The 26,883-nt window shown below is 33.1% G+C and overlaps 1 protein-coding gene across 1 annotated transcript; it reads left to right on the top strand.

Annotated features, from left to right (window-relative positions):
- The first annotated feature begins 21,172 nt into the window (after nucleotides 1–21,172).
- On the top strand, nucleotides 21,173–26,530 carry LOC143054408 (uncharacterized). The gene is made up of 4 exons (XM_076227421.1): nucleotides 21,173–21,551; nucleotides 22,358–22,498; nucleotides 24,935–25,025; nucleotides 25,772–26,530. Exons 2-4 carry the CDS (start codon nucleotides 22,387–22,389, stop codon nucleotides 26,247–26,249), a joined length of 681 nt encoding a protein of 226 aa, XP_076083536.1. The 5' UTR covers nucleotides 21,173–21,551; nucleotides 22,358–22,386; the 3' UTR covers nucleotides 26,250–26,530.
- The last annotated feature ends 353 nt before the right edge of the window (nucleotides 26,531–26,883 follow it).

Here is a 26,883-nt window from a genome sequence, read left to right as displayed (position 1 = left end):
ATGCTTGCACGCTCCTAATATGATTCATTAAAAAATGACCTGCCTTAATCTTTGATATTTAAGTAAATATTATTTTGAAAACTAGAAAGTTAACCCAAATCGTGCGCTAGATAAAACATGGTATAATGTGGAAACTTTGAACTGTTAAACGAACAAATAATTCAAATTTTCAAACTTGTTCAAAAAGTGGGGCGAAATATACCAGAGAGACATTCAAACTCATGATAGATCGACAACAAACTGACAACGCCATGGCTAAAACTGATAAAAACAAAATCTACACAGGACACAACATATTAAACTAAAGACTTAGCAACACGAACCCCATCAAAAACTGTGGGGGGGGGGGGTCTCAGATGGTCCGGAAGGGTGAGCAGACTTAAAATTCAAAATATCATCCATTTTATTCTTACCTCCACTTTTTGTAACTTTCTTCCCTGTGTACTGCTAGTAAAAGGAATGATTTTCGAGTCCGTAACCTGTACAACCTTGTGTTTCACCATTATGACTGTGAAATAATTTTCAACAGCTGATTCTATGAACGTATAATCTAGACACTTCCTGGACAGCATCTCTAAAGTATCAATGATGACTTCCTGTAGAAATATTACATCAAGTCTTTCCCTAACAATAAAATTTAAGTATTATAATTCATAACAGATGGTAGGAAATTATAAAGTTAAACTGAAAATAGTAGAAAAGCAAAAATACAGAATTCCCTTATGAAATTTAAAATGTTGCTGCAGCATTGCCGCAGCGTTGCTGCTTTAAAGTTCAACCTAATCAGGTTGCCAGAGGATTGTTGCCGGAGTAGTGCCGGATGATGCTGCTAGCGGCATTGTTCTGGCATCATTGCGACACTAATACCTTTCAAAATTAATGAGCACCACAATATAGCCAGAAAATTTCCTGCGTTTTTAGCTATTCCCTGTACTTGTGTGTTAGAAATCCACCATGTTGCTTGTGATTATAATTGTATTGAAGAATTTGGTGTTCTAGCTGTGGTTTTTTTTTTTGAAGATTTGAAGACTTGTAAGTAAACTCATATCAAGTAATTGCGTGTATAGAAAAGATCAATCTTGCAGTGTGTATTTCAATAACATGGCCTCATCTGAGTTTACTATACATGTATCGGTGAAGTTTGTGTTGGTTTTTTTTGCAGCAGTTTAATTGCATACTTGTAGTTTGGTAAATAACACAATATTATTTGCTAAACTTAGGGCACATTAAAAATTTTCATTATTTTTATGCAGATACCGCTGACATTTATTTTATGTGCCTGTGCATACAAATTTATAATGCATGAATGCATGTCATATATATGCATTGACAACTTGTTTTTGCCGGCACAATACATTTTATACAAAGCACGGCCTATTCGCATGTTTTGTCACTAAAATGATGCAAGAATATAGCCGTATTAGCGCCGCAACAGCGCCACAATTATAATGCCAGAAAACTAATTTGCATACGAAATACGCTACAGCCGCATCAGTGCCGCAACATGATGCCAGAATATTGCCGCAACATGATGCCAGAATATTGCCGCAACGGTGCCAGAATATAACCGCAATTATGGTGCCAGAAAACTAATTTGCATACGAAATATGCTTTCGCTGCATCGAAGCCGCAACAGTTTGCAGCAACAAAGCCGCAGCATATCCATACTGCTGCCGCAACTATTTGCCAGGGGGCTTATATTTCCATAAGGGTTCCGAGGAAAATTCAAAACTGAAAGTCCGTAATCAAATAGAAATAACGTAAACACTACAAAAAGAAGATAAAACAATCAAAACGAATGGATAACAACCGATAACATATTTCCGACAAGTTTCTTTTGTTATGAATGAAAGAAGATAAGAAGCTGATGATATATGCAGCAATAAACGGGCTTACTGACCAGAATTCAAGATAAACTTTAGGAATTCAACAATAGACAATAATCTTTACAGCATGTAAAATCTATATCACCACCTGTCCAGTTAAATATGCTACAAATAAATTCGAAATCTTTACAGTCGTTTATTGCATGTTCGGTGTTACGTATAATTTTAGAATATAGTCTGAGTATGAGAGTCTTGAATAAAATTGGTCAAAGGTGAAATTTTTATTTTTCGAAATGTACCTCTGATTCCTGGTAAATACTGTTTGACTGTTTTTCTTCTTTTTGAAAGCAATGATTAGCATGAGAGTCTAAAAATCCACTTTGCAAAATAGATATTCCTTTTTTTTTCAAATATGTACTTACAAGTATTATCAAAAATATAAAATATCTGGGAGAGTACAATGAATTAATAAGTTTAAAACTCCAATCTGTCCGGTTCTAGAACTCATCCATTTTTTTAATGCTGGTTATGTTGCAATAACTATTGTATCACACTGTAAACTTACATATTTATGATTGCGATTACAGCACTTGTTCGTTCTTTGATGTACTCGTCAGAACGACCAAATATGTTCCATGATAACACATTAAAATTCCTTTTGGTAACGATTCTTCATCAGATTTACTCTAAAGAATATATGGATATGCCAAATATAATAAATAATAAAATAGAGAATTGAAATAGGGAATGTATCAAAGAGACAATAACTCGACCAAAGAGTAAACATAATAGCTGAAGGCCACAAATGGATCTTCAACACAGCGAGAAAATCCCGCACCAAGATAATGCCAAAGGCGAACTTCAGCTAGTCTCTAACCAAAAGTGTGTATTAGTTCAGTAACAACATGAACAATGAACGAAAACATGTAAATGTCAAAAATGAAGTAAGAACACAATGTGTCAGATACTAGATGTTTCTTTAAATACTCTTTTTTATTTCTGTCTTCTGTAAAGTTAAAGTGTATAGTCGACATACATTATTTATTAACTAATCAGCTTATTGGGACACATATCGACCTTTTGCAAGTGCACATATACATTTTCATTTTCTATCCAACGCAACTCAAATGTTTGTCTATAATACAATCCATACCATCCGTTGTGTCAATATTTGTTAGGGTATTTTGCTCAATGTTTCCCTAAACTAAAAAAAAATGAAAAATGTGAGAAAATTTGGGGTTTCCTCTTTGAACATCAAAATATCTCTTAAAATTCAAATGTTTTAAAGCTTTTACAGTTTCATAATTGAAAACACGTTTACATAAACCGTCAAGGAATATTCACCTGCTTTTTTAAATTGAATTTTTCGGCCCCTATCGTGTCTCTCCTTTAGTGTATTTTCCTATTCCTTTTTGAACTTACAGATAGACTATTCAACAATGTATTGGAGCTTACGTCATCATTCATAGTAGTTCAAAGTTACGTTTACTTATGAAAGACACAATCAACGATTTGAATCTTAATTTCAGTAGTCTTAAAGACCTATTGGTATCATGATATTAACTAAAGTAGCAATAAAGAACAGCGTTCTAATATTAGTTATAAGGACGCGAGCAATATTAAGCAATAGTACGGTTTTCAACAACGATAAAATCCCACACCGTTTAGTTGACGTTAAAAGACCCCGACATAAAAAAATATTAAACAATCATCTATAAAAAACAAAAAGGTTCAGATCTGAGAGTACACACAGTTACTGACCACTAGCTGACATATAATAACAATTAATAATAAAAGTATGTAACTGAGACTAAAATACAAAGCAGTACATGTACATATCCAACACCCAATGGGTTTTGCGTCTAGATAAATTAAAACAAGACCTTATGTAATGCCAAAACAAAAGGGATCAACAGATTGTAGTACTGTGAAACATGTGATATTTTCATTGTAGTATGGTTATAATTTACTAATACTAGTAGAAATAGGTTTGTTTAAAGGATTTATAAATTCAGCCAGACCTTATCAAAATTTCAGATAAATGAAGAACGTGCAGTTCCGTTTGAACTAATATTTCTACAGATACAGCCAAATTTGCAAACACAATCTTTGTATCTATGATAGAATTTAGTAAAGGTTTTAAGTAATGTATGGTAACGAAATTCCGGTCATAATAATGTGTCCGTACTACATATATTACGTTCATTGAACTCCAAAAACGTCAATAAGAAGCTGTACTTCCTACCTTAAAAGTGTCTGCCCTTAAATCTATATCACTGAAAGGTATGATAATTAAAGAGCTCTGCAAAACGACTTGTTTGACTTTTTTAAAGCACTGTAGACAGAGAACTACTGTCAATATCAATAGCATAGATAACTCGATATACTTTCTTATCGTAATTTCAGTTTTGTCTACCAAAATTAAGTAAATTTTAATAATACATTATAAATGGCAGGCGTCCGAAGAACTTTAGAAAAGTCACCATTTTTATTCAAAGAAAACAGTTTGAATACTGTACGTGTATGAAGACAAATAAAGACCTAGATAGTTTTCAGACTTATCTGTGTTACAATGTGTAAGTTCGGTTACATGTCAGATTATATTGAAAACTCGCCTGTGTATTATGCTGATGCTCTTTAAAATGCATACCTGCTTGCAACTTGATTCTTCCGTTTTGGTTTCTTGTAAGATTTCTGGAAGTTGCGCTGTTAAAATGGCAATGTATTATAATCAATCTAATCATTTATTTTATTTTGTGTAAATATTACCCCTCTCAAACTACTTGTAAGTCAATTATATGTTATGACTAAAGCAATTCTATAGATAACATAGACATGATAGAACCGTTGTAAACATGTCCTTACACCAGTTTTTGACAGTTTTATCCATTAACATATCATAATAAAACTATCGTAGAAGCTGAACAGTTCTAATGCAGAACAGTTTTGGCAATTACTGTTGAACGTATTATGAAAGATCTACTGCTTGGGATAATTCTTACATATATAGACGAGGTTCGTTAAGTAATTGTGTAATTAAAATCATTTGTTTTAACGTACAAAAAGCGTAATTCAAATATTTTATCTATAATGACAACATTTTTTTTAAAGGTGACAAATACTCGAAATTTGTTTAAAGCACACATACGTAAATAGACTTACGTACTTTGGTTGCCATGCAATCTACACAAAGCTTCCTTGCTGATATCTTTAATGGCTACTTCGGGTGATTTAGACATTCTATCTAATATTTCAACAACTTTCCAATATTTTGTTTCAATCATTTCAGATGTGTTCTGTTTGTCAAGCAATAGACTTGAGAGACCACACACAGCTTCTGTAAAAAATATTGAATATTATCTCAGGTTTATTTACACTTCTGGCGTATTAAAATTTTGAACTTGTTGCCTTTTGTTGGCTGTTGTTCGTGTGATTCTTTGTCAATTGTGTTCTCCAATTTATTTATATTGTAGTCCTGTGTTGTCATTTTGATGTTATATTTCACATGGCCATAAAAGTGCAAGGTTTGGCATGCCACAAAACCAGGTTCAACCACCATTTTTTCCTTTAAAAATGCCCTGTACCAAGTCAGGAATATGGCCATTGTTATATTATAGTTCGTTTCTGTGTGTATTACATTATAACGTTGTGTCGTTTGTTTTCTCTTATTTTTGAGTGTAAATTCACATTGCGATAAGACGTGTCACGGTACTTGTCTATCCCAAATTCATGTATTTGGTTTTGATGTTATATATATATATATATATATATATGTTATCTTTGTTATTCTTGTGGGATTTTGTCTATGTGTGTTAAATTTTAGTGTTATGTCGTTGTTCTCCTCTTATATTAAATGCGTTTCCCTCGGTTTTAGTTTGTTACCCCGATTTTGTTTTTGTCCATGGATTTATGAGTTTTGAACAGCGGTATACTACTGTTGCCTTTATTTATTGACAGTTCCTAAATAGAAAGGATACCTGTTTTACAACTCTGTAGTGCAAAAGTTAAGCAAAATCTATAGAATTATTTTGTATTTTGTCATCCAAAATAACAGCATTTTGTAACAATTGCTAATATTATAATAATGATTCAAAACACGTTACTTCCATTGCCAAGACATATGAAGCAATAGATGCTTACGGTGAAAGTACAATTATATGTGAATTATTTATTTAAGCACTTAGATGACCAAAGAAAACCCAACAACATCGAAACATATTTTGCATAGTACACAATAATAAACAAATCTTTCAAAGTCTCACCAAACCGCACCCGTGTCTAATCCACGAACACAAGTTATCTGTAGATATCTGTATTTTGGCATTACACAAGATCATGTTATGTTACGACTGTTTATGATGTCTTCACACTAAATCCATAGGTTGTTGGATATGTCCTGATTAAACTATCTGTCAGTTTCGGAGAGTGATATAATATCTGTACTCTGTGGTTTTTATTTTGTTCTACGAATGTATAAATTTCCTGCCACGTCGGGTTTGTGTTGTTATTTGGTCACTTGTTTTTCTGCTTTTTAGCAATATGTCAAATTTCTTAGTTTGATTGTTTAGGGTATTAACGCGGATCGTTCTTGTTAAATCAATGTTACTCCAGAAATGAAAAAAAAAAAAATATGAAAACACTTTACACATTACGTGCATGTGATCGCTTTTTGAATTTACCTTCACCTGGAACACTGAAAGCAAACTATTTTGAAAGATGAGCTATGAGTATAATATCCAAAACGAGTAAGGAGCTGTTTGACCAAAAAAGAACCGAATTAATAGCCGAATCCATAATTAATGTGCTATTACTTAACTAGAGCAAAATGAATTAGTTTTACCATACTGTTCATCTGTGTCTCCTTGTTCTGCTATTCCTACAAGAACTGACACTGCACCATGCTGTACTAATAATCTTTTGTTGGACGATTTTCTGGCCACCTGTTTTACAACTAAATAAAACATAAATCGAATAAAAATATCAAAGAAAAAAGATAAATACTGCTACATAGTAATAACACGTTTACACCATTAACAAGTTCTTCGACACATTTTGCGTTAAACAAGTAAAAAAAGAAACAGTGAAACATATAAAAATAGTACCGACAGTTTGAAATTTTTAAACACCTACATTGAAACACATTTCGTTAAAAAAATTATGTAGAACTTGCAGATTGGATCATTTTTCAAATTTTAACATTGCAAAGTAAAATAACAAAATCCTTAAACTTAGAGCATTTTTCATTTTCCAATTTATCATGTCAAAATCAAAAATGCTAAAGGTTAGTGATTTCAATATTTGCTTTTTTAGATGAGATTGAAATATGAATGTGTTTCCAAAATAAGCAAATGAAAATATTTTAATTAATTCAAACTTTTGTCTGATAAATTAAATCAGTTTCAACACAAACTAATCTTATTAGTTTTCATATCATGAAAATTACATATTTCAAATGTCACCAAGAACATTTTTATTTCAAAAGTGACTTCAAAAGATTTTTCAAACAAATTAACTTATTATTTGTATTTTTTTTCAGTTTGAAATGACACATTTTTGGCTTAGATATACACGGTCTGGTTCACTTTGTATTTCATTTTATTCATTTCATAATCAATACAACATGTACAATAAACGTAAAGTTAGTGATTCTCACTTCTAGCAAGTTCCAGTAGCGACCAGATGTCCCAAAATTCACAATCAGTCTTCAGTGCCATTGAAACTCCCCATACCAAATACTTAATGATGCCATCGTTGCTTTTCAAAGTTTGAATTTCAGATTCATCCGCTATATTACTGAGGACTGTTAAACAGAGAAGTCGAATTACGTTGTCGTCAGAATTCAAATAAGGTTTCATTGTCTTAAAACATTTCCTATCTCGAATTATTGGCATGTTTTCTTCTGACATGGTAACTATATACAGCAAACGGCAAAGTAGTTCAAGAATATCAACACCTTCCTGAATCTTTAATAATCATTGTATGATATTAACCTCTACGAATGTAAATCTATATTTTAAACAAAATACTAGTTGTTAACATTTTGTAAACACCAATCTGCGCAAGAGGCTCTCTAATGATGACAAATACGAAATAAAAAAAAATGGTACGAGCATTAAAGTTTCGTCGAAATAATTGGAACTGATAAATGAATATGATAAAATCTATGAATCCAAACAACAGATGTATTTTTTGGCCAATCGTGTAAATATCACTTTGTATATCAGTATAAATGATAAACGAATAAAGCAATGCTTAAGTACTTTAGGTAAAATATCAAACCAATGAATTGTAGGTAAAAATAAGAACACGTCGTATTATTGTCAATGATACAACTCTCAACCTAAGACAAAAGTACATAGAAGTTATCAACGAGTCAATAATAAGCAAAAACCATATACCGCATAAATACATGTAAAGAAAAAGTCACGTGACAGTTTTAATACTTATATTTTCATAATTAAATGATATCCAACATTCTTCTCATTATGAGATACAAAACTTCGTTTAAGAACACACGAAGTGGTGTAAATTACCGGGGGAACCTCTAAGACAGGTGAAGATGAAATATCATCTTAGGTCAGCTTATACGTATTGGTTTTGAAATTATGCATCTAGTGTGAAATTTCCAAAATTCCATCATACATGTATGAAACTATTGACAGATGAAAATAATACAGTGTATTTTTTATTCACAAAAAATAGCAATTTACCCTTGGCACATTATAATTAATTCATAATTACCTGTCCGCTTCCTTTATTTAAGTAAAACTCTCTCCACTGCTCAAGTTTATTAGTTGCTGGTTTTAAGAACTCTGTCAGTTGTGATATTTTGTAATTGAGTCATCGTCATCCTCGGACCTTTTGACTAAATAGGACAACAATACATACAAAGATTGTATATTTTCTCCTTGTATGCCGGGAAGCTCATTATAGTCTCCTGTCTTCAAAAGTCCAGTTGAAAATTCACACACGATTTGAATTATGTTATACTCTTTTTCATAGTGTTCCAATATTCCAATTATATCAGACCTCTCAAGAGTTGAATCATAATCGGAAAATGCGTTAATAACTTCATACAATAACTGCAAGCACTTCCGGAAATCTGGATTAACATTACATTCGTTGGTTCTCTCGTTATATAGTGTTTGTATCCTTAGCATTAAGACTTTAGCGAGTTCTAGAAGATTAGCTTGACTAACAACTTTTGGCAGTGGTAAATGTGTTGTTTTTATAAGCATGAATTGTTCCCTGTCTAATACCATTTCGCCTTTATCTTTTATAATTTCGAATACTAAATCAACGTTATGTTTACTTAGCTTCTCCATTTAGAGACTTATTAGTGGTCCAAAGAAGAAACTGTACTCTAACATGTTCTACCTGAAATTGATTGAAAGTAAAATATCAAACGAATTTTTGGTTATGAATTGTAGTTTGTAATACATGTAATATTATTTCAAAATGTAAATAGGGTAGACATGGATAAGGGCCATAACTCTTACAAATATGAAGTGTTCTGCTGACCCTTAGGTTTTGCGTATGATTTCGTGTGAACGTGCATTATCAAGCACAAAAATTGCCATGCTACACGCTGTGTATAAGTGAAGTAGTAATCGCCATGTAACTTGCAGTGTAAATGGGGGTGGTATAAATCATAAGAAGGTACAATGTGGAAGCTTATGAGGGAAACTGCACCAAGAAAATTTCCTTTGTATTTCTGCTACTTTAAATAAATATAAAGGGCAAGTACAAATCTAGCCATTTTGAAAATGTTGTGTCCTAACTTCCCCAACACATTAAAATTTAAAACTTAAAAATTGAAAAGGGGGTCTATCACTCGGAACCCTTCATTTTTGAATCCTTAATGAAGAGAATGTCAAAATGAATTTAAAAAGGTAAGTTGTCATTAATTTCCAAAGTGAATCACCTATTTTGCATTCCTATTTCATTCAAACACAATACTTTTAATGTACTTACGAAGTAAAAGACTTTGCAAGACCAATTCGAAACATCCTGCTCGTTTCGCTTTCTTTTTTATTGGCAGGAATGCAGTTAATATGACCAAAAATATCGTTCAGAATAGGTCAACAAAACACTGCATATGAAATATATAATCAACATAATAAGGATATAATACTTACACAAATAAGAGTATCGGAAATTAACTGGGACGTATATAAATGTGAACATTACACATATTTATTTGTTTGCAACAGCTTTTATTTTCAATCAATATGACGGTTTCAATGATTTTATAGAATGTCGTCAATATTTGTACACTGCTACATTTACTAAATCAAGTACTAAAGTCATGTAAATAGAAACAAAACAAATGTAGAATTGTATAGTATTAAAAACAGCTCCTTGTTATTGAAAACAAGTTTAATGTATATTGGCTGACTTTTATCTTGCATTTCCTTTTTGTTGTTATCAAGGTACGCATAATAACATATCTTGTTATCATGGATACTTAAAAAAGTATGCTATCTACGCATAACAGTCATTTCAATAACGCGGAAATGTACATCCTGTCTATTAAGTAAAACGTATGGATATTCCAAATCTTTTGTGATCTCCGTTATATTTACGTTGTTTGTCATCTTAAATAAATGTTATATTATTCTTCTTCCTACTCTTCCTTGCACCAGTTTGTTTTCGAAATGAAACGTTTTCTTTTTAATTCATCATAATTGTATATTTTTAACTCGAAATGTTCATTGTACACGTGATATCTAAAAGTAAGCTCTGAAAGTCGTCCGTACAAAATATCTTGTTATATATCATGAACATCTGAATGCTATATTGTGATTGTAACCATGCAACTATATAACTTATAATAAACCCTTGTGTGCATAATGTTTGTTAAAAGTCAATCGATCATCGGGATGAATACAAACTATTCCTAACATTCAGCAAATCAAACACGACACATTGAAAAAGAGGTATAAGATATACCAAAGGGACATTTAAACTCATAAGTCTGAAATAAACTGACAATTGACGAAGGAAAAAAAAACAAAAAAACCTACAGTATGCAAAACACAACATAAAAAACTAAAGACTGAAAAACATGAACCCAACCAAAAACCAGGTACTCTCTATGGGTTAGCAGATTCTACTTCGCATGTGGCACTGGTCGTTTAAGGGCTGTTCATTGGTCTATATCGGAACCGAGCATACATATTTAGCTAATACTTAACACGAAGGATTGGACAGTGCAACATATTGCCGCCATCCTACTCCTCCCAAAACATTGACATACACATAGAAGGATGTATCAACGAACAACACGTGAAAAAAAAAACCGACCGTGCAAAGGCTGTTTAGTCAGTCAAGGTCGTTAAAACATTCATTTGTTGAACAACACGTGGCATATATAGTATGACTTGGTACAGGCACACAACGTGGTGAGGTCGATGGCACTGCTGATGGAGTTATTTTTATTCCCCGAGGATATCACCATCCCAGTAATCAGCACTTCTGTGTTGACATGAATTATCATTGATATGGTAATAATCAAAAATTGACTGTTTACAAAACTTTGAATCAATGAAATACTAAGGCGTTTCCTAAGGACTTCTAGAAGATCAACTTCGCTATATTTAGCAAAATTTTTAGGAATTTGTGGTCCTCATTGCTCTTTAACTTAGTACTTTATTTGGCCTTTTTAACTTTTTTTATCCGAGCGTCACTGATGAGTCTTTTGTAGATGAAACGCACGTCTAGCATAAATACAAAGTTTCAATATGCAGGTATCTATAATGTGTTTATTAGTAATACTTATACGATGTTCGTTATTAAGTACGAAATACTTGCATGTTTTTGTTGTACACACGGATCAAGCAAGGTGCTTGGATAGACTTTGTTAACTGTAAATTCATTTTTAGAAAACCACTTATTGCAAAATATTGTGCCAAATCATGCAATTTATGTAATTGAAAAATTCTGAATGATTTTAAATTGTACAAACGACGACTTAATAGAAATGGTCAAACCAATGATTTTTCATTTCGTTACTGGGATGGGAATGTGGTGCATTGAATGAAGATTACTAGGTAGTTTTTTTTTTAAATGCCTGTGTCTTATGATATAATAATATGTATCGATGCTAGCTGGAATACATAAGCATTAATAGTAAGAGTCGCAATTCTTTCGAGTACAGTTGTACTATAGTAAGACCATTGTAAACCCTTTAAGTTTGATGCTTTCTAGCATTTTGTACTTTATATGGCTTTCCGAACTCTTGAATCTCGACCGTGCTTAATGAAGATAGAATATAATATAAAAAAAGGAGATGTGGTATGATTGCAATAAGACAACTGTTCACAAGAGACAACCAAAATGACACAGAAATTAACAACTATAGGTCACCGTACGGCCTTCAACAATGAGCAAAGCCAATACCGCAAAGTCAGCCATAAAAGGCCCCGAAATGACAATGTAAAAAAATCAAACGAGAAACCTAACGGCCTTATTTATTTAAAAAAAAAAATGAACGAAAAACAAATATGTAACACATAAACAAATGACAACCACTGAACTACAGGCTCCTGACTTGGGACAGGCACATACATACATAATGTGGCGGAGTTAAACATAAAAGATCCCAGCCCTCCCCTAACCTAGGACAGTGATATAACAGTACAACATAAGAACGAACTATAAAAATCAGTTGAAAAAGGCTAAACTCATCAGATGGACAAACATGCAAGTGGACGTGACCGGGTACTTGTACATCCCGACAACAAAGAGACACTAGCAACATATCTGAGAGTACTCGCATTTATCTGTCAAGAAACATGGGTTGTGTGATGGAAATTTATATCATTTTCGTCTTCATTTTTTCCAGGGGGTGGAGGTGAAAATTAGGGGGGAGGTGATGATATCAATACATCAGTTTTCAATATACATGGACGGATGATATGACTGGTTACTCCATGTCCTTCAATAAATCTATAAATTAAGATCAAAACAAAAAGATACATGACAGTAAATGATAGCTTCTTATCAACCTACTTAAGTCTGTCAATAAACATCTTGACCTTTAATCTGTTATCGCCATTCAAAATAATCAAACAGAAGATTGTTTACCGATATCTATGTAAACATCTGTCAAATAACAAAGACTTTTTTGTTTTGTTACATAAGGGATTATTTACGACAGCTTGAAGGGGTCATAAAACAATTCCCTACGTTTTTTTTTTTCACTCCTCTGAACTCACAACTTTTTAAAATTTTCAAATAAATTTGAATATTGAATCGATTGCTCACAGCTAGTTGGATATAGAATATCGAACCGGAGGCTAACTGCACATATATTAGTTACGTAGAAACTAGATATTTCTTTACACATTGATACCAATATGCCGGATTAAAAAATCAAGCTAGTGAGTGCTTTCAGATACTGACGTCATTTGTGTTGGTTTGTTCAACGTTCACTTCTAAGGCTGAACATCTGTGGTCATTGATACGTTAAAAAATAATACATATCGTATTGGTAGCTAGAATTTCGAAAAAAAAGTAACTGCTATCATTATTGGTATTTAAAACAGACTGAAATCCGTTGTAAATCACTACATGCCATAAAATTGTCGATTCCACTCTTACATGTTTTAGATTACATTTAACTTAGATTTTGAGATTTTTGGAACGTTCAAGTTTTTTTTATAGCTTGAGATTTTTGGAACGTTTAAGTTTTTTTTTATAGTTTTGGGGTTTTTAGACATATCATCAAAATTGACTGCTGGAAAAAGGTGGCTGCTAAAAGTAGCTGCCAGCTTGAGTCTAGTACCTTAAATAGCTACTATGAACTGTTTTTTTTACGTTATAGAATGTCGAAAAGCATTTAAACAGATCGATATAAACAAGGACAACAGACTGTCATTGACGGAACTAAGACATGTCTCAAATTTATTGGGTATGACACTCAACGAGAAACAAGCCAAAAAGATGATCAAAGAAGTAGACAGAAATGGTGAGAATTTCACACTAACATGGTTATGGGATAAAGACACCAATACAATAATACATTGATTTCTTCATTAGTTCAAGGGCTACCCGGGTCTGACATAAGTTATCGCTATTTTAGGAAATTTTCCTTTGATCTTACTGACTGATGATTTTCTTTCTCAGCACAGTAGAGTTATAGATTCAGATTCAATAGTTTATTAAAGTCTCACTACTTGTATAACATTATACATTCCAATATACATATAAAGCATTGCGTATAACATGAAATATTGGATAACATATATAACACATATTGTATATTAATACTAACAGTAAAATATCATTAGCTTAAACATACTAAAACATATGCAACTGACAAGTGCCATTCTATTAAGAATTATGAGGGTATTAAAGGATTAATTATATACATGATTTTACATGATTTTAAAACTACAAATATCTAAGATTTAAAATACATCATTAGCTATATACAAATAAAAAAATTGTTCTTCTATATAATGTATTAAATATAAAAAAAAAGATGTGGTATGATTGCCAATGAGACAACTATCCACAAAAGACCAAAATGACACAGACATTAACAGCAGGTTTTAGCAACTACCTGACACAGTTCTTTATTACTGATAAAATTATAAATGAGTCGTCAATAGACAAGTTATAAAATTGATCGTTATATTTTACTGCTTCATTATACAATATATTTCGAAGGTCTGCATATAAAGGACATAAAGTAACTACATGTTTCTCATCTTCAATTTCGTTTTTACATATAAAGCAACATCTTTCATTTATTGGCTTATTCTCATATCGTCCTGTTTCTATTGCCTCATCTAAATTTTGCATAAGCACTTTTAAATTTAATAGACATATTTTGTTTAAAATATAACTCTGTACAATATCGGGATTTATATAGCTTATAAGTACGAAGCTTGTTACCATTACGCTGTGACAAAATTTTCGTTTGCCATTCTGCAATATATTTATTAAATAAAACATTTTCAATTTGTTGAACAATATTTTATTGCAGCACACTATCAATACTAGTATACAAATCAAAGCTACAATCTTTAAGTTTTTTCATGACTCTATTACACCAGTTTTTCTTATTATTTACAGCATTTTTATGTGACCATTTGAAAACTTTATAATTTATTCTGTCATGGCACTACATCTTGCCCAGTGCCTAAAGACACATGACCATTGTTTTACACTAGGTGGTCTCCAGTCCATGTCCCAGTTAATTGGATCATTTGGCGTATACTTGCCAACACCCATAAAAAAAAACTGATAGCTCTGTTCTGGACAGCGTTGATACAAGAAAAGGAACGAGTGCCCCAAATGGATGCACCGTAGCTTACTACTGACCAGACCAGAGTATCAAATAATGTTGTAAAGGTACTGTGCTGGAAACAACCGTGTGCTTTACATTTAACACTTAGAGCTCGACTTGCAGACCTTGCTACAGCTTTAGCCATCTCATTATAATCGAGATATTCTGTCAACAGTAGACCCAAATATTGGTAACACGATACTATTTGCACTGTATCATTATTTAACAAAAACATTTAGATGTTTGTTGAGCCAAAGGGTTCCTAAAATGAACAACTTTAGTTTTATCTAAGTTCACATTCATTCAATTGGTAATACACCAATTACTTAATACATCTAATAAAGTTTGTAAATTATTTTCATTTTCAGCAATAAATACAATATCATCAGCATATAAAAGTATACCAACTTTTCCCCTATCAATGTGTACACCAATGCCTAGGGCTTTTATTACATTAATTAAACTATTAATAAAAATATTGAACATAATAGGCGATAATACAAATCCTTTGTTTTAAACCTGAATTAACGCTAAACCATTCTGTCATATTGCCATTCAGTTTAAAACAACATTCTACATGTGAATATATAGCTTTCAATGTACATAAAAAATGTGTACTAATTCCTAAATCATCCAATTTAGTAAACAATAATTTTCTACTAACAGTATCAAATGCTGTTTTAAAATCTATGAAAGCTGTAAATGTTGATATTTTTTTTCAGTTTTCTAGTTTCAATAATTGAAGTTAATGTATTAAGATGGTAAATGGTACTTCTACCTTTAAGGAAGCCATTTTGCTCGTCATGAATAATATCTCTTTCTTCTAACCAATACACTAATATATCATTCAGTATACTGCAATATAATTTATATGCACAGGGAGCTAGAATTATGCCCCTATATGACAAAGGATCTCGTGAATCTGAAGTTGAAGACTTAGGAATTGGGGTTATAATACTTTTACCCCATACAGAAGGAATTTTTCCATTCTTGAAACATATATTAAATAACTTATGCAAAATTGACATCAATGCATTATTTTTAAATAATTCTACTGGCAACTGATCAATACCTGGCGACTTGCCATTTTTACTTTTAGCAATAGCAGTTACTACTTTTTCAAACAATATTTCCCTATCTAAAAAATCATCTGGAATATTAATATTAACATTAGTGTCAATAGTCTGATTATTACAATTTATTAATTTATCAACACAGTTTTTCCATTTATTTAACATAGTGCTTGTATCTGTACTAGTTGTACCATGGTCTAGTGTCACTTCCATCGGTATAGATTTATGTCGTTCGTTTCCAACTTTACCAATCTACTTCCAGAACTCTCGAAGATCCCTTTGTTGTTCATCTAGAAGTTGTTCCTGACTGTGGTACCAGAACTGACGTTTAGCTTTCTGACTGCTTTTGTCGAACAATTTCCGTTTTTCCACAAATATGCACGCTCGGCTTTACATACATTGTTCCAAAGTAGTGTTAAGTTTTCGTTCCACAAAGATTTTTTCATACGTCTTCTTTTGTTACTTTTGCCATCATATATATAAGTTTTACATTTATTTAGCTTTGAATTCATTTCAGTTTGTACAATCTTTACAAAATTTTCATATTTGTTGTCTAAATTTAACTGGTTTATTTCGGATTCCTCTAATTCAGTAATAAATGTGTTAAGTTTGGAAATTGTATCAATGTCGGACATCCAATCGTTCGGACTGTCTCATCGGATTTGGACAAACGTCGTAGTCTAGGTGTATGAGTAAGTACTTTTACCTTTACGGAAGCCATTTTGCTCGTCATGAATTATATCTCTTTCTTCTAACCAATACACTAATCTATCATTCAGTATACTCCAATCTAAGTTATATGCACAGGGAGCTAAAGTTATGCCCCTATATGACAAAGGATCTCGTTAATCTGAAGTTGAAGACTTAGGAATTGGGGTTATAATACTTTTACCCCATACAGAAGGAATTTTTCCATACTTGAAACATATATTAAATAACTTATGCAAAATTGACATCAATGCATTATTTTTAAATAATTCTACTGGCAACTGATCAATACCTGGCGACTTGCCATTTTTACTTTTAGCAATAGCAGTTACTACTTCTTCAAACAATATTTCCCTGTCTAAAAAATCATCTGGAATATTAATATTAACATTAGTGTCAATAGTCTGATTATTACAATTTATTGATTTATCAACACAGTTGTTCCATTTATTTAACATAGTGCTTGTATCTGTACTAGTTGTACCATGGTCTAGTGTCACTTCAATTGGTATAGATTTCTGTCGTTCGTTTCCAACTTTACCAATCTTCTTCCAGAACTCTCGAGGATCCCGTTGTTGGTCATCTAGAAGTTGTTCCTGACTGCGGTACCAAAACCGACGTTTAGCTTTCTGACTGCTTTTGTCGAACAATTTCCGTTTTTGCACAAATATATGGCGCAAATCCTTCTTGCATCCGCTATGACTCTTGTGCCATGCACGTTCGGCTTTACATACATCGTTCAAAAGTAGTGTTAAGTTTTCGTTCCACCAAGATTTTTTCATACGTCTTCTTTTGTTACTTTTGCCATCATATATATAAGTTTTACATTTATTTAGCTTTAGATCCATTTCAGTTTGTACAATTTTAACAAAATCTTCATATTTGTTGTCTAAATTTAACTGGTTTATTTCGAATTCCTCTAATTCAGTAATAAATGTGGTAAGTTTTGAAATTGTTTCACTGTCGGACATCCAATCATTCGGAATACTCCGTGTGTCGTATTTAACTGATCTTATACTACCGTTATCTGTCAATTGTTCGGGCACGGTTTGTTTAACATCATAACCAGGTGTGACAAATGTCCAGCATAACAAAGAATGGTCCGGTATATGTTTCGGATCATAAGAGGCTACGGCTCCGTTTTCTTCAATTAATGTTCTTGCTCGAATGACTTCAAAGTTTTGAAAAAATGACAGCTTCTCATAAGGTACTACGCAATAGTCAACGACCGATGACTCTCTGGTTGACACAGACGTAAAGTCATTGTTGATAAAATTTCGGCCATTTAAAATACAACAATTTATATTGCTAAAAAATCCACAAAACAAGTCGCCGTAACTATTAGGTGTAAAATGTACAACATTGCGCTCTGGTAAAAAGTCAATTCCTTGTATATAATCTTCCATGTCGGATACTCGACTATTCCAATCACCGCATAAATAAAACGGATTACCATTTTGAATTGTATATATGTTGGACATTAGCGTATCAAAGAAATCATGGATGTTGACCGAACGTGCAGAGTGTTCGGGCGGTAGATAAACCACACACACAAAAAAGCAATTATCTTAGTTGTTAATTTCCGAAAATTGTACCAATAAAATTCCGTCTGTTGTTGCGTCCACTTTCACTACATTGAACTGTGAATAAATATCGTTTTTGACTAATAGTCCTACGCCACCATATCCCACTCGAGCACGTACGTGGATTAGTTTTCGGTTATTTCCGTACCATTTATAACCATCAATATTTATAATATTTTCTCCTACAAGATGGGTTTCCGCAAGACCAATTATATGCAGACCTCGATTCGTTAAGCACGAAGCAAATAAACTATTTTTGTCACTGTTCGGATTTTTACTCCAGCCGTTTATGTTCCAAAACCCACATTTCACCTGTCCGTTACGTGGTTTGCCGGCACCTCCTCTGCCTCTACCACGTTTATTATTCCCGGAGTATCTTCGCCTATCTTTCAACTTTGTCTTTATATTCACTTACTTCAGTCGTTATTTCTGCTTTCAATTTGGCAACTTCGCCTTTCACTCTAACATTAATAACCGTATTAAATTTGACTGTGAGACGTTTTTCTACATTTCCTTCTATTTGACTGATTCTTTTCTCTAGTCGACTACCAAGATTATTCATGCTTTCGGTCAAATTTGTTATCATGTTTGCAAGAGCGTTGAACGCGACAGTGTCAGATAAGGCTACTGGGGTGCCCTGAATTTTCATTTTCTTCTTTTCACTTGCTGTCTCATCGGACTCGGACAAACGTCGTTTTCTAGGTGTATGAGTAGGTGTAGGGGCAGAATTTGATGTATTGTAAACTTCTGCTATTGCACTCACAGTGGTTTTGTAATCACCGGGTTGACTGTTGATGAATTTGGCGCCATTACTGTTTGGACATAATCACCGGCTCCAATCTGACTAAGTGGATATATTATCAGATTATTACATGGCAGGTGTCTTCCTCCTATTCCAACTTTTTAAAAATACTATTCCTTCTATTCCCACTTGCAAATAACAATAGATGTTTTGATAAATAATTTGTTTTTATAACAATCAAAGTTAATTAGAATTTCACCTAAGATTTACCTGTATTTTTGTTTAAAGCATAACATATTTGGTACACTGTTCAGGTATAATACCTTGTTTATTTGTAATATATTTCTTTTTCATCAAAGAAATACTTAAAAATAAAGAAAAAATATGATAAATAGAATGGAGTTAGATTTATTTTTAAATTTTTGAATTTTTGGAAATATGAAAAGGACTCTGAGAAGATGGACTTCCTTCTTGAACAAAATACAAAACTTCTAAACGGTTAATGCACTACTGTGAACTTTGTACGGTCCGTGTAACACTTATCAATTCAAAATATTAAAAAGTTTTCAAATTTTACATTTTTCGATTTTTACTCAAAGTTTCAAATTATCAAAATTATCAAAATTCTAAAAAAAAAAAAAAAATTTGAAATTTTGAAACTTTAGTCAAATATTCAAAATTCTAAAATTCTAAACTTCGTTTGAAAATTTGAAAATTTAGATTTTTACGCAAAAGTTTAAAATACTAAACTGAACAAACCGTTTTGATATTTTCGATTTTTGAAAATTTGAAATTTTAGATTTTTGATTAAAAATGTAAAATAAGAACGGGTGAAAATAGACCATCTGAATCATAAGCGCGTTTGAAACTATTTCGCGGGCTATTATTTGTTACGCCCGCTTAACAATCTCAGGCAGTGAAAGCATGGCGGAATCACAGAACAAAAGCTTCATCCTGCATAAAGATACAAAGCGCCTGAACATTACTGACAATGACTTGAATACACCGAGAATCTCAGCCATTTTCCAGGTGATTATTGTTTCTTGTGTAATTTTTAATTGCTTTCAAAAGGGGGGTATGACAATCACACGATTTAGAATCAGAAATAAAAATAAAAAAATCATTCCCACTTTTAAATTACTTCATTCAAATGATAATTGATCAAAACCAAGTTCTCCACATAAGGATAGTGAATGAAGGCAGCAACCATTTGATTTTCGGAGGAAAAGAGGGGGGGGGTGCTATGTTTTTTTTCCGGACACACAATCTATTTTTCACGACGAGTCGAAAACAATTTTTTTCTTTCAATTAAGCATTACATATAGTGGCAGCTGAGGGTAAAACAATTTTTTTTTCTTCCACAACTGGAAACCTTAGCCATAGCCCCCCCCCCCCCCCCCCACCGAAACTGAAATGGTTGCTGCCTAATTTATGACAATGCCGGCAGTGGGAAAGGGCAATAACATTGTTCAGTTTTGGAAAGGGTTATGCTAAGGGCACATGCAAAATATAGCGGGGAAAGAAGTGTAGGGAAATGTGAATAATGTGTTCATCTCCTCATTGTAACCCCACTGATTGATTTGTAGCTTTTGAACATGCAAGCAAAAGTTTCCGTTACACACCTTGGCCTATGCAGTACATGCACATGTTACTAAATCTAAATGATCTGAATAATACGGTAATATTCGAGAATGCTTTCTAAATAATTATATGAAATCTTTATCCCAAATATCCCTTTTCGCTACCTCTGAAAAATAGAGTATACGGTACTGTGTGTTTCGTCCATGTTGGTGGAAAATTTTTATTCAAAAACCATTTATCAAAATTCGCGTTTATTCTTCCTAAAACAATGCCAATATTGTATAATTTTGCGGAAATTCCGCTATAAAATATGAAATCTTTAGGTTTAGTGGTTAGTGTTCTCGTCTGATCTTTCAAAAAAAAAGTTCTGGACTTGAGCGAAAAGTAAAATTTAAAACATGTATATCTTCAGGTTAAACCAGATGGTCTTCACTTGGAGGATGATATGAGCCGAGAAACCTTTTTTTCCGAATCAGGAAATGTTTCCTGTTAACAGCATGCGGGACAAGGGCTCTTTTGCCGAGTATGGCATACCACTTATGGCAACTGAGTTCCAAAATTTTGGAACTTCCCGTTTACCCTCCATGTGGTCTGCTGGATCTGGCCAAGCTGGACCCTCTTCTTCATTTGCATGTAGGCCACAAACAGCTTTCCAGCATCCTGTAAATACACGTAGGACAAAAACCCTACGCAAATAAATACTGGTTGTGGATCTTACTGATGGGGAGCTCAAAGTGTACAGTAAGTATCAAAATGTCAAGTTTATGCGATTAAACTAAAAGTGAGAGGTTAAGTTAAGATGCATATAGAACCAGGTAAAATGCACCATTTTTCAAAAAAAGTGTCTATACCAAGTAAGAGGAAGGCAGGTGATTTCTAGGATTCTTCAGATTAATGAAAAAGGTTATGTGTATCAAGATGAATCTTTCTTTCATTAATTCGAGTGTATGTCTTTTGGACGTTTTCTAGAAATGTATTGCTCATGAAGGTTATTATCCACAAGAAGTATTTTTCTTTGGAGAACTTTTTTATATTCGACATTTGTCATTTTAAATCCACTGGAAAATTTCAATATAAGACGGACATGACCCCCTTTTCGCTTTAGAATCATTAACATTATAGATGAATAATTAAGATAATAATTTCTGTTTTTGCTTTATCGTCAGTTTAAATCTCACCGGGGCTGCAGGCCCATGTGAGCTTATGGCATCACTTAGCATCTGCCGTCGTAACCTATTTAAAAATTCGTCTCCTCTTAAACTGCTGGGGTATATACCTTCAAACTTAACTAACTGTTCCTTATGGTATCTAGTTTTGATCCATCAGCAAACATGGCCGCCTTGGTTAAAAATAGAACATAGGAGTCAAATGCAGTTTTTTGGCTTATATTTCAAAACTAAAACTTTTACAGCATATCTGACATGAAGTGAAAGTAATCAGTTGGTCAATTTCTATAATTACTGAAATTTTCAGACGAATCGAGTGACCCCTCGTACGCCTCTTGTTTATTCAAGATTGTCTACTTTGCTATTTCCTTTGTTTTCCAGCTTCAGTGCTTGTTAACATTTTGGAAAACATGGGAGTCAAAGATATTAACCAATCAATACAAGAAATCCTTAATACAGAAGAAACTTTCACAATATGTGATTCCAAGGGGATAGAGATTACAGACAGCCAGGAAACAAGAGGTATTTTAAATTTATTTAAAATCGTTTAGCATTCCCTTTGGACCTATGTTTGAAATTCATTCGTTAACTTCACATCCAATTTCCGTAGGTTTTTTTATTTTGTCTTTTATTTAGTGATTCTATATCTGGCTTGATCATGACCTGATAATGCATGCATTATTTGCGATTGGACGTTAAACATCAAAACAATCAATCAATATTTAAGGTCAAATAATTACATTAGATGTATGTTTCATTATAATACGTTATTCTGATTGGCTAACTAGCAATCTCGTGATATTCCTTTATCAATTGCATTACACAATGCAACTTTTCATTCATGATTACACGAGGTCCCACAATAAAGTGCACAGTCAGGTAAATGAAATAAAAACTTGATAAAAGGCGTGTTTTCATGATCATATAGGTAAAAATGTAATTATAAGTATTGTATGCTTTTTTTGTAACTTTATAGGGTTGTAAAAGCGTTGACCGCGCTTCATACAAAATGTACTTCGGTCAACGCTTTTACACCCCAATAAATTTACAAAAAAGAGCATTCAATTCTTAATTAAAAAACCCAGTTCATTTAAAAACATGTACTCCGCGGTATAGCCTTATTTGCAGATGCAGCGTAAAGCACGCCATTTCTAAGATTGAAGTACTAGTTGATAGCTTATGATGTCTGGTAGAACTGGCGAGGGTGTAACCGAAACACTACATAACATTTACCACATGTTAGGCAAATGATTAAAGAACTAATGTTTGACCGTTACTCGTGCGTGAACGTTATGCTGTCCATGTACTTAGGTTTTACTAAATCCCCGGTCACATCTTACCGGATAGCACAAACAGACGTACAACGGATGAAAATAAAAGTTGTCCGTTGACAAATTTATTATCCGTTTGTAGTCCGTTAATGTACTGAACGAATTAAACGGACTCGTAACTTATGCATAACGGACACACACCGGATATGAACATACGAGATCTCACAAACATGTTTAACCCCGCCGCATTTTTGCGCCTGTCCCAAGTCAGGAGCCTCTGGCCTTTGTTAGTCTTGTATTATTTTAATTTTAGTTTCTTGTGTACAATTTGGAAATTATTATGGCGTTCATTATCACTGAACTAGTATATATTTATTTAAGGGCCAGCTGAAGGACGCCTCCGGGTGCGGGAATTTATCGCTACATTGAAGACCTGTTGGTGACCTTCTGCTGTTGTTTTTTTTTTTTGGTCGGGTTGTTGTCTCTTTGACACATTCCTCATTTCCATTCTCAATTTTATACGAGAAACGGAATCATTCGGGACAACGGATGCCGGTCGTACATCTAACGGACGAGTGCCTCAGAAAACGGACACCTAACGGAAGCGTGCAGGATAAAACGGATGAACTTAATATACGAAAAAATTAAAGGCGACAATAATGATACATGTTAATCGCAAAAATATTCAAAATATTTCTGTGAAAGTGGTTTTGGTTTGTTCTTCAAAATGCCGCGAAAGGTCAGTGTCTAGCCTGAATAGTAGCTTCTTGATTGTGAAGACTTGTTCTTACTCTAAGATCGATTAAGAATAATAAGAATTCATGAACCTTAAAAAAACGGACATACCAAAAATTTGCATTTCTAACGCCAAATTTTTATTTGGCATTTATCCGTTTTACATCCGTTTTATCTATTTTATGTCCGGTAGAAGTCCGTATCTCATTCGTTCAACATCCTTTTTATCTGTTAAACGTCCGGTAGAAGTCCGTTGGACGTCCGTTCAAAGTTTTGAACATGCTTCAGGATTTCCACCGGACAGAACGGACGTCGACGGATAAAAAGTACACTCAACGGACGGACTTCTAACGGATAAGAGGATAAGAGGAAGCAATGGATAAAATCTAAACAATTAAATGACTACAAAACACCAAACATTTTTGATTTATTTCAACAAAACAGCATGTGTTTCAAAATTTCACATAGCAAATTCGATCATTACAAACAGTCTTTCTTTGTAAGAACAATTTCCGAATCGAATGGAATACCAGACAATCTCGTGTGTGCCAAACAGATGAAAGCATTAAAACTTCAAATGCTCTCACAACATTGGACTAATTACAACCGCCTCTCTTCAGTCGTCATTTACGCCATAACTATCCTTGTAAAGTATCTATTCCAACTCTGTTGCAATAGCTCTAGTTTGCTCATTTTAATTTGATTTTTTTTTTGCACTGAAATAGATTCTTATGTTATATAACAAACTTCACAGAGTAACCAATTCTAGAAACGTCGGGTCCCAGTAAATATAAAAATGGTGTAGTAAATGCCCGCTACATATAAAGCATCTGGTATATATATATATATATATATTAACTGCGTTATCTCATCTGACATGATTATTCAAAATAAAACATGCATTTTCAGTAATGAAAGCACTTTATACAGTTTTCATTTGTTATAATTGTAGTACTGGAGTTCTGGAGAACCCCTAATAGAAAGATTCATGCTGTAAAGACGTCAGAGCTTCCGAGACTTGTTCATAAGAGCAAGAGGAAAAGGTAAGAGGCTTATTACAAGCGAAAAAATGTAGTAAACACAGGTAATTAAAGTTTTGCCTCATTTCATAAAATAGCAGGATATTATGAGTCCAGTTTTTGGCTACTGAAAAAAATACAATCTTTTGTTCTTTACACACTTAATAGGACACAATGGCATTTTAGAAGACATTTTCAAGGGAAATCCGTTTAACGAATACATCATACTATGTATATGAATTTGATTTTCAGATCCATCACCCAAGCAACACATTTTTTTACCGGCCGTCATATCATCCCTTTGTTTTCATGGTTTAGATTTCATGAAGACCATACATGTATATGAAAATCCTAGTGTTGTGTATTTATAAAAAGGAAGAAAGATCTGATGTCACTTTTATACGTTGGGTTTTGTCTTTTGATTGATTTGAAGCTTATTCTCGCGCGATTATATGTGTTTTAAACATTAAACATTTAACATTTTAAACATTAAAATTGAGAATGGAAATGGGGAATGTGTCAAAGAGACAACAACCCGACCATAGAGCAGACAACAACAGAATGTCACCAACAGGTTTTCACTGCAGCGATAAATTCCCATACCCGGATAGTATACAGTCATATTGAAGTCATCATTATTGAGAGCCAAAATATCGTCCAAATATCTAAAAGTATTATTAAATTTGTGTATCAGATGTTGTTTCGATGGGTCTTTGCTGATTTTTGTCCTAAATTGTAACTCGTAGCAATACAAAAAATGTTTATTGTAGGTCAAATGTTCGAGATGAGAATTTAGAAGTCGAAAATCGTCTTAAGATAGAAGATCTTTTGGAAAGTTTAGAAGTAAACACAAAGATAGAGGTTCAAAATATGAGAGATAACATAAAAGACACAATTGGTGATCAAACAGAAGAAATTTTGGACTCTATCACTCAAATAAAGACATGCCTTGCAAATACCACTAGAAAACTCGAAAGCTTGGATGAAAGGGTCAGCGATGTGAAGATTGAGAATTACGTGACCTCAGCTTTAAGGGAAACCTTGAGGTGTAAAGTCTGCACTGAAATACCTGAAAGTACTATCATTGTTGTCGCCTGTTGCGGACAAGTGCTAGGGTGCGGAGCTTGCGTTCAGAAATGCATTGCCGAAAATGAGTTTTGCATTTTGTGTAAAAACGAGAGTGTTGTTAATAAAATAGTTGAACTTAAAGGCTTCCAGATGGTTTTGGATAAGTTCCAATCAGTTTAAATCATCTTTTTTAAACTGTGACTTTTAAGGGGTGATTGTCTTGATATTTCTGATCTTTCTTGGTTCATGCTATTAAATTTTTAGTATATTGAAATGTAGTTAAGCTGAAGGGATTTCAGATGATCATTTTTATGACAGTACTTTGTTTTGAAAACATGTAAAAGTTTTGTATGACTGCTAGAATTTCACAGAGTTGAACTTGTGTTAAGGTTTGAATAATTAGTTAATAAAGTAAAACTGAAGATTTAAACATGGGGCTTTGCTTATTGTTGAAGGCCGTACGGAACCCTGTAGTTGATATTAGTTCCGGTCTGGAAATGTTTAATTGTAATATTAGATTTTCCAATACTGCAATTAACAATTGAAATTTGAAGTGTGGTTTTCCAGAACAAAGCATGGGACTTAATTTCTTACGAAGCCATGTGAGCTTGAATATGTCAACATCAGATGTCCTTTTGTCCTTTTTTTAACGCCCGTCAAAATTTTGATTTGACGGGACGTATTATGGTATACAAATGTCCGGTGTCCGTCCGTCTGTCCGGCGTAAACATGTCGCACTGTAACTTGAGAACGACTTATCCAAATTTCATGAAACTTAATATAGTTGTTTCTTATGATGGTCAAATGATCTGTA

Source organism: Mytilus galloprovincialis, chromosome 12 (assembly GCF_965363235.1).
Source record: "Mytilus galloprovincialis chromosome 12, xbMytGall1.hap1.1, whole genome shotgun sequence".
NCBI classification, from domain to species: domain Eukaryota; kingdom Metazoa; phylum Mollusca; class Bivalvia; order Mytilida; family Mytilidae; genus Mytilus; species Mytilus galloprovincialis.
The sequence above is the reverse complement of the archived record's forward strand: the minus strand, read 5'-3'. Positions and strand labels throughout refer to the sequence as shown.